General features: G+C 39.7%; 1 protein-coding gene across 1 annotated transcript in view; it reads right to left on the bottom strand.

Annotated features, from left to right (window-relative positions):
* The window catches only part of phactr3b (phosphatase and actin regulator 3b), a 79,209-nt gene extending 62,794 nt beyond the window's left edge, over positions 1–16,415 (bottom strand). Inside the window, exon 1 of the mRNA XM_056252525.1 lies at positions 16,215–16,415. Within this exon, the coding sequence (XP_056108500.1) occupies positions 16,215–16,320 (106 nt within the window). The 5' untranslated portion in view covers positions 16,321–16,415. The remainder of the gene's footprint in view (positions 1–16,214) is intronic.
* Between the last annotated feature and the right edge of the window lie 1,115 nt (positions 16,416–17,530).

The raw sequence follows: 17,530 nt of genomic DNA, 5'->3' as shown, positions 1-17,530 counted from the left end.
TTCTTTTAGTTAACTTATAATTAGGTGTAACACCACTGAATAAACATTCCAGGCAATACTAAATTAAATGTATTTTTACAATCATACATTTGTTTGAAATGATATTATATGAAATCAGAAAGAAGATGCATTTTTTTGCATTTTATTGATCGAGTTTTTGGTAATACTTACGACATTCTACTAACTATAAAGGCTGATTTATACTTCTGCGTCGGACCTACTCCGGAGCCTCTATGCTAGACTTTTCTGTTCATTTATACTTCTGTCTCGTTGTCCGCGTTGAAGTGCAATTACACATGCAGAGGGAGCATGTGAAACCCGAGGGAGGGGTTCTGACAGGCCAATCACAGCGCTTGCGTCTGCATAGAATTGACGCTTTGTTACATTTTTGGAGAAGCGCACGTCAGGCTACGCCGAAGGGTACGCGCGCTACACACAGCCGACGTATAGCCACGGCGTGAGTTGGACGCAGAAGTATAAACTGGGCTTAAGTAACTGTGCAACTACATGTCAACTAACTCTCATTAGAGTATTAGTAGACTGTCTGTTTAAAGGATTAGTTCACTTCAGAATTTAAATTTCCTGAAAATTTACTCTCCCCCACGTCAACCAAGATGTTCATGTCTTTCTTTCTTCAGTCGAAAAGAAATGAAGGTTTGAGGAAAGCATTCCAGTTTGAAGGTCCAAATTGCAGTTTCATTGCAGCTTGAAATGGCTCTACACGATCCCAGCCGAGGATTAAGGGTCTTATCTGGTGAAATGATCAAACATTTTAAAAAAAGAATAAAAAATAAATAAATGTAAACAATATATATATATATATACTGTATATATATATATATATATATATATATATATATATACTTTTTAACCACAAATGCTCGTCTTGCACTAGCATGATGCGCCACACATTACGTAATCACGTTGAAAGGTCATGCGTGTTCCGGTTCAGAAATGTAGAGTAGTGTGAAAAACTCTCATTTTCTCCTCCAACATCAAAATCGTCCGACATCGTTGTTTTACCTTTTATTTTATTTTATTTTTTGTAAATGGTGTTTGACTTAGTCTTTGCACGTTCGCTTTGTAAACACTAGGTCTGAACTTACGCCTGCGTCACACTTGACCTTTCAACGTGATTACGTAATGTGTGGCGCTTCACAAAGCTATAGTGCAAGATGAGCATTTGTGGTTAAAAAGTATATAAATGTTTATTCTTTTTATAAAATGACCGATTGTTTGGCTAGATAAGACTCTTATTCCTCGGCTGGGATCGTGTCGAGACTTTGAAGCTGCACTGAAACTGACATTTGGACCTTTAAAGTCCACTATATGGAGAAAAATCCTGGAAATTTCTTTTCGACTGAAGAAAGAAAGACATGAAGTGGGGGTGAGTAAATTATAAGGAAATTTTAATTCTGAAGTGAACTAACTAATCCATTCATATCTGCTGACACTTTATTTTGATGCTCCTCAACACATTCTACTGGTTATAAGTGACTTTGTAACTACATGTCAACTTATTCTACTAACCCGAACCCGAACCTAACAGTACTCTTAATACTCCAATGACAGGTAGTTGACATGTAGTTGCAAAGTTACTTATAATTAGCAGAATGTCTGTAGTGGACCATAAAAATAATGCCTAGGTGTAATGCACCATTACAGCATTGGTACTGTATGTGTCTGTCCCTCAAAGCTTTGTACGTTCATACAGTGCAACCGTCACATGAGACTAATGCGTCATCAGTGACCTTGGACAGGACTTGCCCAAAGCGCAGCACAGCGTAACCCCTGCTGTCGGACAGGTGGCCACGTAACAATGGCCTCGACATCGTAAACTAGTCACAGACCCACTGCGGCGAGACCCAGAACCAAACGCACTTGCAATCCCCTCACAAGTCACCAGATTTGATTAATTCCTCAAAAGTCGAAGCATCGTTTTGGGATGTACTAAGGGTTTCCACAGCGTAGACAAACTTGATAAATTGCTATCTCAGCAGTAGCGAGACTTTCACAGAAATGTTCAACCCCTGCAGATGCGTTTGGCAGGGCCGCTTGTCTCTTAACCTCCCTCTTTAGCACCATTTTCCCAGTCCTCAGGGGAACAGGCCTTTTTTAGAGCGCCTGCTTTTTCCGACACTTCCCAGCGTGCCTCAAATAATGTCACGGACTCTCATTTATTAATGTCCCGCCTCCTACACACAGCTTTACGAACAGAGGTCAGTGCATATTACAGTATAATACATGCATGGAGCAATAGATGCAGAGTCCTTCATTAATGCAGTAAAGTCATTATCGCAAATTATTCCTAGACAGGGTGATCAGGAACCCGATGCAAAGTGGGGAAGACTTGTATCTTCCTAAAGGGGTATATTTTGTGATAATTACCAGCTGACTATCCCACTTATTACTTACCAATTTACTTAGACCAATTTGCAGGTGTCCTCCTAATGATCTTAATGAGAAGGTTCTTTGTAATGGATCAGTCAAAAAGACTCAAGAATCATTAAAGGAGTCCTATAATGCCCCTTTTCACAAGATGTAAAATAAGTCTCTGATGTCCCCAGAGTGTGTACGTGAAGGTTTAGCTCAAAATACCCCACCGATAATTTTTAAAGCATGTTAAAATTGTCACTTTTTCAGTGTGAGCAAAAACGCACCGAATGCGAACCACATTTAAAAATGCAAATGAGCTGCTGCTCCCGGCACAGAGGGCGGAGCTTCAAGAGCTGTGCGCGTGTGTGTCAAAAACATTTAGCCTTTTATGTTCAAACCGGAGTCGGACAATGATGGAGACGAGAGACTCAAGAAGAAGTGACAACATGTAGAAACAACAGGATGTTTCTGAATGGTTATTGATGAATTATAGCTGAAAACTATCTTCTAGTCATTGATTAGCATATTCTGTCATGATAATCTATACATCGCATTCAGGGGGCGGGGTTTATGTCAATTTTAGGGTTAGTGATGTCACTAGCTCATTGTAGTCCCTACCAGACGTTTGTTGAAGTCCTTAAAAAACGATTTCTGTAAAAGAAAATATCTCCCTTTGCTTTGAACTTTGAGCGTTGTAACTTTGCAGATGTTGTTTATGCTCAAACAGCAACATTACACACTAACTAAAGTTAAAAAAGTGAAATCATAGTCAACCACCCATCAATTTGAATCATTCAATTTTACATTAATTTAGCAGGCTCTTTTATCCAAGCTGCACTATGGCCTGAATGACCTCTCTTGTGGACTTAGACTGTAGGGTGCCGATTTGCTCCCTTGATGCATATTCTCTATATCAGTCAGTGTTTCTGAACTCCTTAAACGCCTCCATAGTCTTGAGTTTCTACTGGGAACAAACGCGTCACAAAATTCCTAATTTAAATAATTCATACGCAGAATAAAGCGGCGGGGCCTGGTTGAGTCAGTTAGTAGTGTGTTAAACTGGCGCTTATGGAAAGGAGCGGGACATTTCCCAAACACACTCGAAGCGCTCGACCAATCACAACACACTGCTCCAGCCAACCAATCAGAGCACAGTGTGCTTTTCAGAAGGAGGGGCTTCATAGAGACAGGAACTAAACAGAGCGTTACTGACAGACTGGAAAGAGAGGAGCTGCAACAATGGAGAATATGAGGAAAATAATCAACATTCAAGCAGGAAAACTGTTCTAGTAGAGCCGAAAAACACAATCAAGACTTTGCATAATAGGTCTCCTTAAACTCAATGTGTTACTTGCCCTTTCTTTAAAATTACTTTTGAAATTTACAAGCAATATCTGAGTGAATATGGTTTCAAATTAAATCTTACACCATTTTTGTTAATCAGTGTACTCTTGTAGGCTACTATTATCATTGCTTTTGATTCCCAACTAGCTGTTTAGAAATCTGCTAATATTAGCTAATCTGCTTAAAACCATCTTTATTTATAACAGATCCAGTGATTCCAGTCATCCAGAATTCACTACACTAAAAGCTAGGAAATCTAGAGCCAGTTGTTCTACAAATAGATTTATTCAGATTTATGATAGAAAAAGCTACAGAAAGAAACAACAGATAATAAGGCCCATACAACCCCATTTCCAGAAAAGTTGGGACATATTGTAAAATGCAATAAAATTCACAATCTCTGTTCACAATTAGTTAATTCTCTTAAACCTTTTTAACAGACAAAAGTACAAGAGACGTTTTCTAATGTTTTCACTGACCAACATAATTGTATTTTATAAATATACACAACTTTTAATATTAATTACAAAGGGACAGAGGCAAAACATAAAAGTGAAAAGGTTATAAAAGTTAGATTATCCAACTCTTTTGAAACAGTCCACAGTGAGTAGGTGAATTTGTAAGTGAGGGTATCATGTTTGGGTGAAAAAGAAGCTTCTCAGCCTTTGCAAGCAAAGATGGGTCATGGCTTACCACTTTGTGCCAAATATCATGAGAGATTCAAAAATCACATTTCTCAATGCAAGATTGCAAATAATTTATGTCTTTCACCCTCTACCACACATAATATTGTGAAAAGATTCAGGGAATCCAGAGAAATCTCAGTCTGCGTAGGGCAAAACAGGAGACCTCCGTTGAATGTGCGTGACCTTCGAGCCCTCAGACGGCATTGCATGAGAAACCGTCATGCTACTCTGTTAAATACAGCCACATGTGCTTAGGAGAAAACCATTTCACTGAACACAGTCTGACGCCGCATCAAGAAATGCACCTGGAATCTCTGTTACACAAGGAGAAAGCTATACACAGGGGTGCACATAACTTTTTCAGTGAGTTACTCAGGTGAGTACCAGGAGATGGTGTTTGGTACTCACCCCATATGTAGCGTGGTCTTAATAAGTGCAGTCCTCCTCAGTGTAGAAGCTGTCAATCACAGCTGTCAATCATGACATCACATTCCCGTTTTTATAGCATCAAATAACTAACTAAAGACCGAACTTATTTTAAAAAACGAACACTTAAATTTACATTAGCGTGAAAAAAACGACCTAAAATGACAGAAAACATCTTTGGAAAAATTTAATTTGAAGTGCAATTTGATTGTGTAGTTCATTAGACTTCATGGTGAGGATTTTGAACAACTCACTATAGCTGTGTCAGCCGGTATTTTGTCAGTCAAAAATAGTCGATCTCCGAATGCAACTTAACAGGGAGGAGAGTAAAGATGGAAAGCTCCTAAAGCTTAGTTCCATATAAATTCACGGATAATTTGTTGTTTTGTCGTAAGTGAAAAACAATATTGACCTTGTATTTGAAAAAGGATCCTCATATAAGAAACAATACTAAAATTCAGAGTCAGTTCAGTTCGCATTCGGAGATCGACTATTTTTGACTGACAAAATGCGGGTGTTACTGTTCCGGCGGACACAGCTACAGTGAGTTGTTCACTATCTTTCTTTTTAGAAAACTGTGTACACAAACAATGTTCTCAATGCTCGAATTCATGTGTAGAGCCCCTGGTGATACTTCCAGCAAAGTTTCATGTTGTGTCGAGCCTTCTTAGTGTTTTAAAAATAGCGATTTTGATGCTATCATATACGTGCCCCTAGCTCTCCCATTCAAAAGGCAATTTGACCGAAAACGAAAATACGGTCAAACTTAAAAGTGGCGTTTCCATTCTAATTATGCTTTTAAATGAAAGTTTGCCTCGGGTAGATTAACAAAAAGACCCTAGGTTGCATTTTGGCGACAGTTACCCTTTAAGTACGCAAAGGCGCGTAATAACACAAGTGGCATTACGCATTTCTGATTTATGTCGCGCATGCGTACCTGCGTACCAGTTATGTGCACCCCTGGCTATACATCAGTATGTATATGAGGTGCCGGCGAGTTCTCTGTGACTTGCATATGTATGAAGGGATCACTGACATGGAGGCATATATTTGGATTGTACAGTGACATAAACTGCCATCAAGATGACATCTTTCCTGGGAAGCAAGACAATGCCAGGCCTCATTCTGCACACGCTAAAACTAAGTGGTTTCTAGACACCCTTCAAGAAATTTGCCTCTTATTGTACATGTATGGCCCATCATGAAAAGGAGAATCGTACAGTGGTGACGACCACAGATATGTTGAGTGGAAGTCTTATATCAGACGAAATTGGGCAAATATTCCACTTGCAAAACTGCAACAATTAGTATCCTCAATTCCCAAATGATTCAAAAGTGTAATTAAAAGAAAAGATGATGGGAGACAGTGGTAAACGTGTGTGTGTGGGGGGCAGCCATCAAAACCAAAACTTGTTTATATTTACAAAATAAAATTAAGTTGGTCAGTGAAAAAATTGGGAATATTTTCTTTGTACATTTGTCAGCTAAATAAAGATTCAAGAGAATTAACAAATCACAGATTCTTGTTTTTTTTTTGCATTTTACAAAATGTCCCAACTATTCCGGAAATGGGGTTGTAAAATCTGCGTCTAAAACTCTACAGACCTCTGTAGAATCAGAACAGAACGCAAGTCATTCACGAAGTTTCCAGTCCTTTCCATGCTCAATAATCAATGATTAATTATGGAAAGTGATCATACATTCAGAAGGAATTCGAGCTGGCATGTTTCTGTGAGGTCTGTAACAGAAGTCATGCTGCGGTGGGTTTCGTTCCCAACCACAAAACAGCTGAAGACCTCTGGATTAATCACTGCTCTGAATATTCACTGCAAAAATCCTACAACGGCTAAATATAGATGGCTGATTAATAAAACATGAACACATATCGGGGGGAAGGGGAGTCTTAATCTAATAGTCCTAAAATTGGTGGAACATTTAAGAGTCTTATCCAATGAAAGCAAGGGAGAATCATGGGTAAAGAGTGGGGTGGTCTTTGATGTCAGAGCAAAACTGATCCTATAGGTTACTGTCGAAGCGGCTAATCCAGATCAAGACACCCTGGAGCGACTCTGGGGACTGAGAGACTGATCTGCAAAGCTTCAAACTGATCTGTGACCAGCCAAACACTATGCCATTTACAGCTTTGATACTGGTCTAAGATCAGTATGGAAGGAAATATGTCAACCAGATTTTATTGGTGCAAAAATTGCACCGCAATGCTAAAATGTTTGCCAGGGCTTTCCAAGGTGTTTTGTATGGAAGCTTGTTTCCGCCACAGAATAAAACATTTTAAAAGATAATTAAAAACGACTTTTTTTCTCATAATTGCGAGACATAAAGTCAGAATTGCATGTTATGAAGTCAGAATTAGGTGATACAAATGTCACAGTGTCTGGTTTGTGTTCCCTGGGTTTTCACTAGAGGTCTCTTCCCTTGATCGTCACCACCTCATTATGAACTGCATTTCCCATAATCCTTTGTCTGAACTCATCACTGATCATTGCACACAGCTGTTCCCACTCACATTGTTTGTATCTGTCTATTTATACCCTTTCTGTTTCTGTGATTGTCGTCGAGTCCTTGTTTAATGTCAGTTCGCACCTCTGAGTTCTAGTCTTGTTTGTTTCTTGTTTTTGGACTTTGTTTGTATGGATTTTGACCCTTTGCCTGGCTGACTATGATTACGGATTACCCACTAAAACTGCAATTGGATCTCACCCCTTTGTGTGCGTGTCATGACAACAAACTCACAATTGCGTGTTATAAAGTCAGAATTGCGTGATATAAACTCACAATTGCGTGTTATAAAGTCAGAATTGCGTGTTATAAAGTCAGAATTGTGTGATATAAAGTCAGAATTGCGAGATATAAGGTCAGAATTGCATGATATAAAGTCAGAATTGCATGATATAAAGTCACAATTGTGTGTTATAAAGTCAGAATTGCGAGATATAAAGTCAGAATTGCGAGATATAAAGTCAGAATTGTGAGAAGTCAGAATTGTGAGATATAAAGTCAGAATTGCGAGATAAAGTCAGAATTGCGAGATATAAAGTCAGAATTGCGTGATATAAACTCATAATTGTGTGATATAAAGTCACAATTGCGTATTATAAAGTCAGAATTGCGAGATATAAACTCACAATTGTGAGATATAAAGTCAGAATTGCGAGATATAAAGTCAGAATTGCGTGATATAAACTCACAATTGCGTGATATAAACTCACAATTGCGTGTTATAAAGACAGAATTGCGTGATATAAACTCACAATTGCGTGTTATAAAGTCAGAATTGCGTGATATAAAGTCACAATTGCGTGATATAAACTCACAATTGCGTGTTATAAAGACAGAATTGCGTGATATAAACTCACAATTGCGTGTTATAAAGTCAGAATTGCGTGATATAAACTCACAATTGCGTGTTATAGAGTCAGAATTGCGATATAAACTCACAATTGCGTGTTATAAAGTCAGAATTGCGTGATATAAACTCACAATTGCGTGATATAAACTCACAATTGCGTGTTATAAAGTCAGAATTGCGTGATATAAACTCACAATTGCGTGATATAAACTCACAATTGCGTGTTATAAAGTCAGAATTGCGTGATATAAACTCACAATTGCGTGATATAAACTCACAATTGCCTGTTATAAAGTCAGAATTGCGTGATATAAACTCACAATTGCATGATATAAACTCACAATTGCGTGTTATAAAGTCAGAATTGCGTGATATAAACTCACAATTGCGTGTTATAAAGTCAGAATTGCGTGATTTAAACTCACAATTGCGTGATATAAACTCACAATTGCGTGTTATAAAGTCAGAATTGCGTGATATAAACTCACAATTGCGTGTTATAAAGTCAGAATTGCGAGATTAGATATAAAGTCGCAATTACCTTTTGAAATGTTTTATTCTGAGGCGGAAACAAGCTTCCATAGTTTTGAGTGTTTTAGTGTGTTGGTACTTTTGATATGAAAAGTCTCAGCTTTCAAATTCAGTCAATTTATAATGAAATTCAGTCAATAAATGTGGTTTTAGCGTGTGGTTTCTTTAATGTGTGGTGACAGATCGCTGTAGCACCAGTTCAAGCGGCTCGTGAACCGGTCCTCCTCTTTACTAGTTACAGCACCAAATAAACATGAATGAACATCAGGAGGAATGTTGAAAGATACCCTACAACTTGTCTCATATTTCATGTAATTGCTCAATCAACCACGGAAAGATATCAATAAAACAGCTTGTAAACTTTGTCATATGACATAACTTATACAGGCTGATAGTAGAGTTGAACTATCGATTTAAAGAGGATACCTATGGAATCATCCCTCTTATTATCAACATCTTCATTTCTTCTCAGACTTGTTCTCAGACTTGTTTAGAACAGACATCAGCCATACAAGGTAAGATATGGGAATATTTGTGATCAAGGGACTCTACATAGGCCATATAGAGTATATGTAGCCTACTGTATTAGCAATGGTAAGTTGTCAATGCAGGACTTGCTTCGTGACATATTGGTTGTCAGGACTCGGGTTGATCTCTCTCGTCTCCTGCTTTGCTTTCATTTTTTCATGTGCCAGCCGCTCTCAGCTGATGGTCCTGTGCAATCACAGCGAGTGCTGGTCATCTGTCACCAGACTGACCTCTGACAGCCGGACACCGCTTTAGCCTCATGTCAGCCCTGATGGCCGGCTCGGGTCTCGGCAGACCCACTGTTCCAGCTGGTTTTCAATAAAGCATTGTTGATTCAAATTCTTCATCTCTCTGTTGCAGAACCCCTCAGTGTTAAAAGTCATGGGTGTTTATAGTGCCGCGCAGGGATCGGTCTGTCATTTTTCTACTGATTCTTCATCATCCACCACTGATTCTTGCATGTTTTGTTTTCATGATCATCTTCACAAATGAACATAACTTTTATTCATTTTGAAGCCTCAATACAATCGGCAGACGTAAAAATCTAAATGTAGGCTATAAACGAACTGCCCAACTTCAACGTCACCATCATTAAGCATTAAGAGTTAGAATTGTTTGCAGGAGCGATTATAAACACAACAGGGCTGTGAAAGCGAGTTTACCTGTTCCGCTGATGATGTTTAATGTCCATGACAACCTCTGTAGTCCCATTTTATTACCACTTGTTAGCAACCGCCCTTTTCACAACAAGTACCCAGCTCACAAAAATATCTTCTAAAGGCCGGGACACACCAAGCCGACGTCAAAGAACTAGCGGCGATGAAAGCTGACTGTGTTGTCGCCTCTCGTCGGCCAAAAAGCTGAGCTTGAACACACCAAAAGGACTAAAGGAGACTGTCAACTCGCATGTGTGTTCTCATGCACTGACTCGTTCTCTAAGCTGAACAGCCAATCAGAGTTCTCTCTCTTACCGACATGCTGAATTGGTCCAAAAAAAACTGACGCCGTCCGACTAGAGCCAATGGCGCGGAACAGACAAAAAAAATAATAAGTCGACCGATGCTCAAAAAGCGCAAGGTCGAGAGACGCGTTTTTAAAAAGTTTTTAGAACGTGTTGTCATGCACGAGATGCTCCAAAAGACACGAGACACGAGTTATGTCCGTAGCACGTTTACGTGTAGAAAAACTATGAAAAAGTAGCATAGTGGAATGCAAAAACGCATTCTGTGTGAACGTTTTGCAGGTCAGATTTTACATGTTCACATTAAGTTATGAAAATGTTATTTCTGAATGTTCTAAATGTCTATTTTTATTAAAGTCCCACTGTGGTGAAAATCCAGCTTTTAATGTTGTTTATGTGTCTATGTGGTGTTTTTAATATGCTTTAGGACAAACCATGTGTAAATTCATAAGTCGACAGCATTGCTGAGTATTTTCTGCTTAAAACTGCAGTGAACCAAAGACAGTCTCAAAAACACGGTTTGAAATCGCTGGTGTTTCTGACGTCACAAACGACCTTGTAACCAATCAGATCAACGTGTGATCGTCAACCAGTGGATCTCTGACCTGAGTGAGTGAGTGGAGGCGGGGCTCATTAGCTAACTAATTAGATTTTTGTAAAAACATTAGACAAATGTCCAATTAAAATGAATGAGTAAAAAAAACATTCCATGAACGAAGTATAAATAAAGTTTTTGTGCTAATGCTTTGAAAATGCTTATTAAAGACCAGATAACTCCGAACAGACGTTCTATTAATTTTACACAATCTGTACAAACTATATAAAAAAATGTTTGTTCATAACTTTGAGAGAACCTTGCTAGAAAGTTCTAAGAATGATTCCTGTGAGCTATAAAAAATATCACAAGTGTGTATTATTGATGTATTTTACATATGTTGTAGAAAATCTGATAATATCTTGAGCGTGTGTTCACCACAACAACTCGTGATGGAACCGGAATTGCTAAAATGCAACATGTGTCCGGATTTTGGCCTACAAAAATATGTCATCCCTTTTTCATACACAGAATACAATACGACATTTCCCAGATAATCCATTTGAGACACATAAATGTCAGTGTAAATTACAGTATGAAATGTTTCTTCAGCAGCAGCAGGGGCGGACTGGCCATCTGTGTGATCTGGAGAATCACAGAACGGCCGGTACTCCAGGACGGCCGGCGGGCCGGCCCGCCACCCGACACCCACAACCCGCCACCCGCCACCCGCCACCCGCCACCCGCCACCCGCCACCCGCCACCCGCCACCCGCCACCCACAACCCACAACCCGCCACCCGCCACCCACAACCCGCCACCCACAACCCGCCACCCACAACCCGCCACCCGCCACCCACAACCCGCCACCCGCCACCCGCCACCCACAACCCGCCACCCACAACCCACAACCCGCCACCCGCCACCCACAACCCGCCACCCGCCACCCGCCACCCGCCACCCACAACCCGCCACCCACAACCCACAACCCGCCACCCGCCACCCACAACCCGCCACCCACAACCCGCCACCCGCCACCCACAACCCGCCACCCGCCACCCGCCACCCGCCACCCACAACCCGCCACCCACAACCCGCCACCCGCCACCCACGCAGTCACAGACATCCCAAGTCTCCCGGAAGTTCCTGGAGTCTCCCTCATATTGATAGATGCTCCCTGATGCCCGCAAATTAGTTAAAATCTCCCGGAATCTAGAGCGAGCAAGAGCGCGCATGCGTAGCGCGTGCATGGCAGAGAGAGGGAGCGAGCTAGCGACCTTGCGTGTGCGTGCCGTGCTAGTGTGCGCGTGTGCCTCGCGAAGCGCATGTAAGGACCCAACCAATCAATTGTCAGTGCGGGCGGGCTTTTATCTCTACTACTCCCGAACCGAATTAATCAGAAATTACTTTGCTAATTACTTGCTAGGGATGATGTTAGGAAGTAATATTCAGCTTGCTACATTTTTAATGATTACAGTAGTAAAATGCCACATGCAGGAGCTAATATTAAGAAATATGTTGTGCTTTTACTTTTAAAAATGTTGGTAACGTTACAGTTAATGCTTACAAACTTTGAAGATTTTGAATACAGAATTACATTTGTAATGGTGTATTTTCATTTAGATGTGGTATTATTATTTGTGCAGTAGATTAATTACTGCATAAATTAATAAGATTATTAAGTAATAAATTCATTTTAAGACAGCACGGAATTGTAAAATATGCTGTTAGCTATAATTTGGATGGTATAGTATCATGAGCCACAATTAAAGTCTTGTGACACTCATTTGTGCAGGCGTTATTGTTGTTGTCGAGTTTCCGCGCGCCGATTGCTTTGGGCCGGGCCTAGTCAAAGTCCAGGGCCGTTTTTTAGTCCCAGTCCGTCCCTGAGCAGCAGATGAGTCAGTCTGTCCAGTCATCGGCTCAGAGATCAGTTTTAACAGACCCTTCGCCGGCCCACAGTGTGGAGGAACGGCCCTTGCATCTGCACAATACAGAAACTGTGCTGACGGGTTATAGTTACACTATAGGTTATAGTGTGGGCTACATCTGTGCAGATACATTCCCTCTTCTACCCTAAACCCTCCATTCCTGCATCGCAAAACACGTGATGAATGCGTGTGCGTCTATAGTCAGGAGACTCCATGTGTGTCATGTCCCCTTTCTCCTACTGTATCTGTCTTTGGCTCTGTTTCTGAAGAGCAGCTCGAGAGGCGAGATGAAAGCCGCAGTGTGTGTGTGTGTGTGCGACGGATGAAAGGCTTCGTCGAGGAGAAAGCTTGGCTAGTGGCGTCTCTGCCATGTCGCATTTTGTTATGCACCTTTTGCCAATATTCTGATGTGCAGTGACATGATTATATGGACTGATGCGTCTTTCTAGGAGACAAAACTGATCACAAAACTGATCACAATCTAAAAAACACGTATTGTGCAGTATTTTTTATTTCATTGGATGCGGAATCTCTTCTCTGATGACGAGGGCGGGGCAACCTGTCACTCACATGAGATCCACCAATAGCAAACCACAACCATCCAATCATCTCCTCACAGACAAAATCAAGCCCCGCCCACATTTGTTCTTGTTTGAGAAGCACAATTCAATTTCTTGTCGACCTTAAAGAAGAACTCAAAGAAGGTGAAGAAGGCACAAAATGAACCTTTGGTCTAATAAAACGTTGGTACCTAGTCAACCGTTCTCTGAGATTTGTTTTCATGATAATTGAATGTAAAGAGTTTTATCTCTAAAAACTGTTTAGCGTATAATGCTAGTAATGGGGGCATTTAATAAGTAAAAAGAAATCGCTAGTTTATACCACTAACAAGACTCAAAATAGCCCCACACGAACATAATGAGGGTCCCTACATGCAAAACGAAGCATTGAGAACTTTGTAAGTGTACAGACCGTTTAATAAGAAGATATGTTATAAGACAGTCCACTTCGTGTATACAGACAGGAGCCATCTTTGGAAAACAGTCTCGACTAGTCAAACCACGAACGACGTGCTAAGTGAGCTGAACTGTATGAAGTTCAGTGAACTTCTGAACTATATGAATGGCGTCCGTGGTTTGATTAGTCGAGACTGTTTTCCAAAGATGGCTCCTGTTTGTATACACGAAGTGGACTGTCTTTATAACATATCTTCTTATTAAATGGTCTGTACACTTACAAAGTTCTCAATGCTTCGTTTTGCATGTAGGGACCCTCATTATGTTACTGTGTTCGTGTGGAGCTATTTTGAGTCTTGTTAGTGGTATAAACTAGCGATTTCTTTTTACTTAATACATGCCCCCATTACTAGCGTTATACGCTAAACAGTTTTTAGAGATAAAACTATTTACATTCGATTATCATGAAAACAAATCTCAGAGAACGGTTGACTAGGTACCAACGTTTTATTAGACCAAAGGTTCATTTTGCGCCGGAGTTCTCCTTTAACAAGCAGTGTTGTAGTACTTGAGTCGATCTCTTGAGTATCTTCCACAGATTTACGGTACATTGTGCTTTAATCAAAGCAGCTCACGTGTATTCAATGCTTTTATCAGTGTGTGTTCCCTGTCAGATCCATGCTGAAACACCGTAAAAGTAAAAATGTGCAGTTTGATAAAAAAAAAAGACTTTTGTTGGTTTACCCTGGTTTGAATCAGTCCCTTCTAATAATACTTTTGACTTCATGTACTGTGATTAAACACTTTTAACACCAGCGGAGCTTCAGAAGTTCATGCAGGAGTTTTGAAGCCACTAACCTGGTGAAATTCGGCAAATCAGGGATCAGTTCTTTCAAAATTGCGGATTGTTGTTGCCCAGTAACTTGTAAACACAAACTTATTGCATAAAGTAAAAGTAAAACACTTTAACATACTTTTAAAAAGAATAGTTACTATGGAAATATACTTTAAAATATATACTTAAGTGCCAAGTGAATGTATTGTTTTCGGACACTTAAATGGATGCTAATTGCAATTAAATGAAAATGTATAATAGTTTGAATTTATATTAAATGCTTTTAGACTGCTTTAGAGATCTTTTTTAAGCCACTTAACAGGTCTAATTTATATATTTATATGTAATTTAATTTGCATAAACATATCATTTCATAATTACTTATCTTGTTATTCAAATATGGTAGTGTGCACCGATAAGCATTTATGATAAATTACAATATACTTTAATGACATTTCATCTGAAACTTGTATGTCTTGCATTTGAACATATCTGTAATTACACATTTGTAATGATAAAGTTGCACCTTAGCACATTTAAAATATGTGAACTTTAAATGTTAAAAAACACTACATTCATTTTATAATCAAGCACTTTCCATGTGCTTTATGTTAGTCAACACGCATCCACAAAAGTCAAGTACTTTTGAAAGTGTCCTCTCTTTAAAGTGGCCTTATTTCATTACCATTATCTTCACATACACTAGTGCACATTCAGTACATTTAAGCACATTTCTTTTTCGCATTGGGTTTGCCAGATTGAGAAAGTGTTGCCAATTGTTTCTCTTATTTTCCCTTTACAGGTAAGGCGGTAATATTAAGTTACATCAGCATCACACAATGCAACACCACAAGCAACAAGCAGCCATATAACAAACATATACAGGAGGATGTAAGTAAGGTTTTGATCAGCAGATATTATACCGCAGTCTAACATCCCACATCATTGAGGAAAGTGTGCATCAGTTCAGCAATATGTCAACATGTATTACTGGGACAGTATGATCAGCTCCAAATCCAAGGATAAATGTTCACCACCTGTCTGTGTCCAAACAAAGGGCTTTTAACACATTTCAATCACTAATCCCACTTTAGCCGTTCAGGGTGAAGAGTTTCCACGCTCGAATAGAAAGGGATGCACATAAGTTTGTAGAAATAATAACAAATTGTGTCAAATACTAATGCCTTTTCACCACCACAGAACTAGAAAGCAACAATGAAAAACTCCAATTTGCCACTTATTGGAAAGCATCTTTGCTTAATTGCATTCATCCTCTTTAATGAAGTCATTGCAAACACTTTGTAACTTGAAATAATGATTCATACTTCATTCGTTCGTCCTTCAGCTGCAGCACGAATCTCAATCTACTGCATATTACTCAGTGTAAGTAAAGGTCAGTCAAAGACTAGTGATTCACAGCTGTGACTGGGCAAATGCAGAGAAGCTCTTCAGGTTTATACTGAGACCAGCTCACATCATGGATGTGCTGATCCATCAGTCACGGGGAAGCCCGGCGCGTCACCGCAGCATCAGCACCAGCACCTCGACACAGTTCGCAGTGCACGAGCATGAACATGTCAATGATGGATTTCATCATCAGCAATGCATGTGCAAAGACATCATGCCAGTCATGCCAGCGTTGTGGTTTCTCGAAAAACTGCAGCTGCTTCTCCGTGCGCAGTACAGTCAGATATATGCCGTAAACAGATATACACACACATAAATATATATATCCTCACCTGTGCTGTTCGTGTAAGCGACACGCGTGTCGGTAATGATGCTCGGGTCACTTCGAGATCTTCCTCTCTGCACAACGCGATCTTCTGGTGCCTCTGATGTGGCCATGGAGATGAGAACACACCATAAAACACAGAGAAGCCAATCTGCGTGCGGGAATATGAGCAGCGAGCGATGGATGTGATTCAGTTTGACAGCAACAGCAGCGCTGGAGGAGGAGAGCGCGCGTGCGCGTGCATGTGCGCGCGTGCTGATGATGGGGAGCCAGGCACATCTGGGGGGACCATCGGGTTTTCATCATTATTATTAGGATTTATTATGTTATAGGTATTGTTTTATTCATTTATTGTTTTTAATAAAAAAATATCATTGCTATAGCTATTTAATGTAGTAAGTTAATGTGTTTAAATGTGTTAATCAAGAATTCATGTGTTTTGGCATCCATCTTGGTTTTATATAAGGTGGCGTCTCGTTTAGCTCTATTAAAAACCGTGATATGTCATATAATCAGTGTTATTTGACTTGCTCATTCAAGAGAACTTACAGTGATTTGTCAGAGGAACTCGTGAATGATTAACATGTGATGCCCTCTTGTGGGCTCTTTATGATAGTGGAGCCACACACACGTTTGATGATCATGAGAGGCCACAATTTGATCAAGCTTTAAAGCAAGAATAGTCTGATAATCGATCAGATCAGACTGATTCAAACTAATTTTGCCTGATCAGCAGTCAGTCATTTTAAATTTGGTATCGATCAACTAAGTCACCAAAACACAGCACACCAAAATGAGGTTTACATAGGAAAGCCGGATTGATATTTTTCTGATATTTAGATATGTAAACGGTCTACAACGAGTAGCTCTATAAAACAAGTATTGCACAAAACCACAGCCTTTATTTTAAACATTTATTGCTATATCACTCGCTTGTTATATAACTTTATAACCTATATCACTGGGTTCTACATCTTCTATAAAGATTTATTAATTCTGTAAAAATAGCACTCATATTTAAATGTTATGAATCATTTGAAATGCTGCTTAAGTTACGACTCATTTGGCCAGCAGATGTCCTCAGCGTGCGGTGTTTCTCTTTCCGAGTTCAGAACAGTGAATCATGGTTCAATTGATTCAAAGATTCAGAACTGATTTCTACAATTACTAATGAAATAATTTTCATTTATATGCACCAATACAACAATACGTGGCAATATTTACCAAGAAAAAATACTACAACATTTTAAGCACGCCACGTGGGCAGTAATTCCGTGAACATGACTGATGACGCAAATGAATCGTTGTAAAGCTTTTGAATCG

This window comes from Rhinichthys klamathensis, unplaced genomic scaffold (genome assembly GCF_029890125.1).
Source record: "Rhinichthys klamathensis goyatoka isolate OS25496 unplaced genomic scaffold, OSU_Roscu_1.1 h1tg000095l_1, whole genome shotgun sequence".
NCBI classification, from domain to species: Eukaryota; Metazoa; Chordata; class Actinopteri; order Cypriniformes; family Leuciscidae; genus Rhinichthys; species Rhinichthys klamathensis.
Note: the sequence above shows the minus strand (reverse complement) of the source record. Positions and strands in the feature narration are given on the sequence as shown.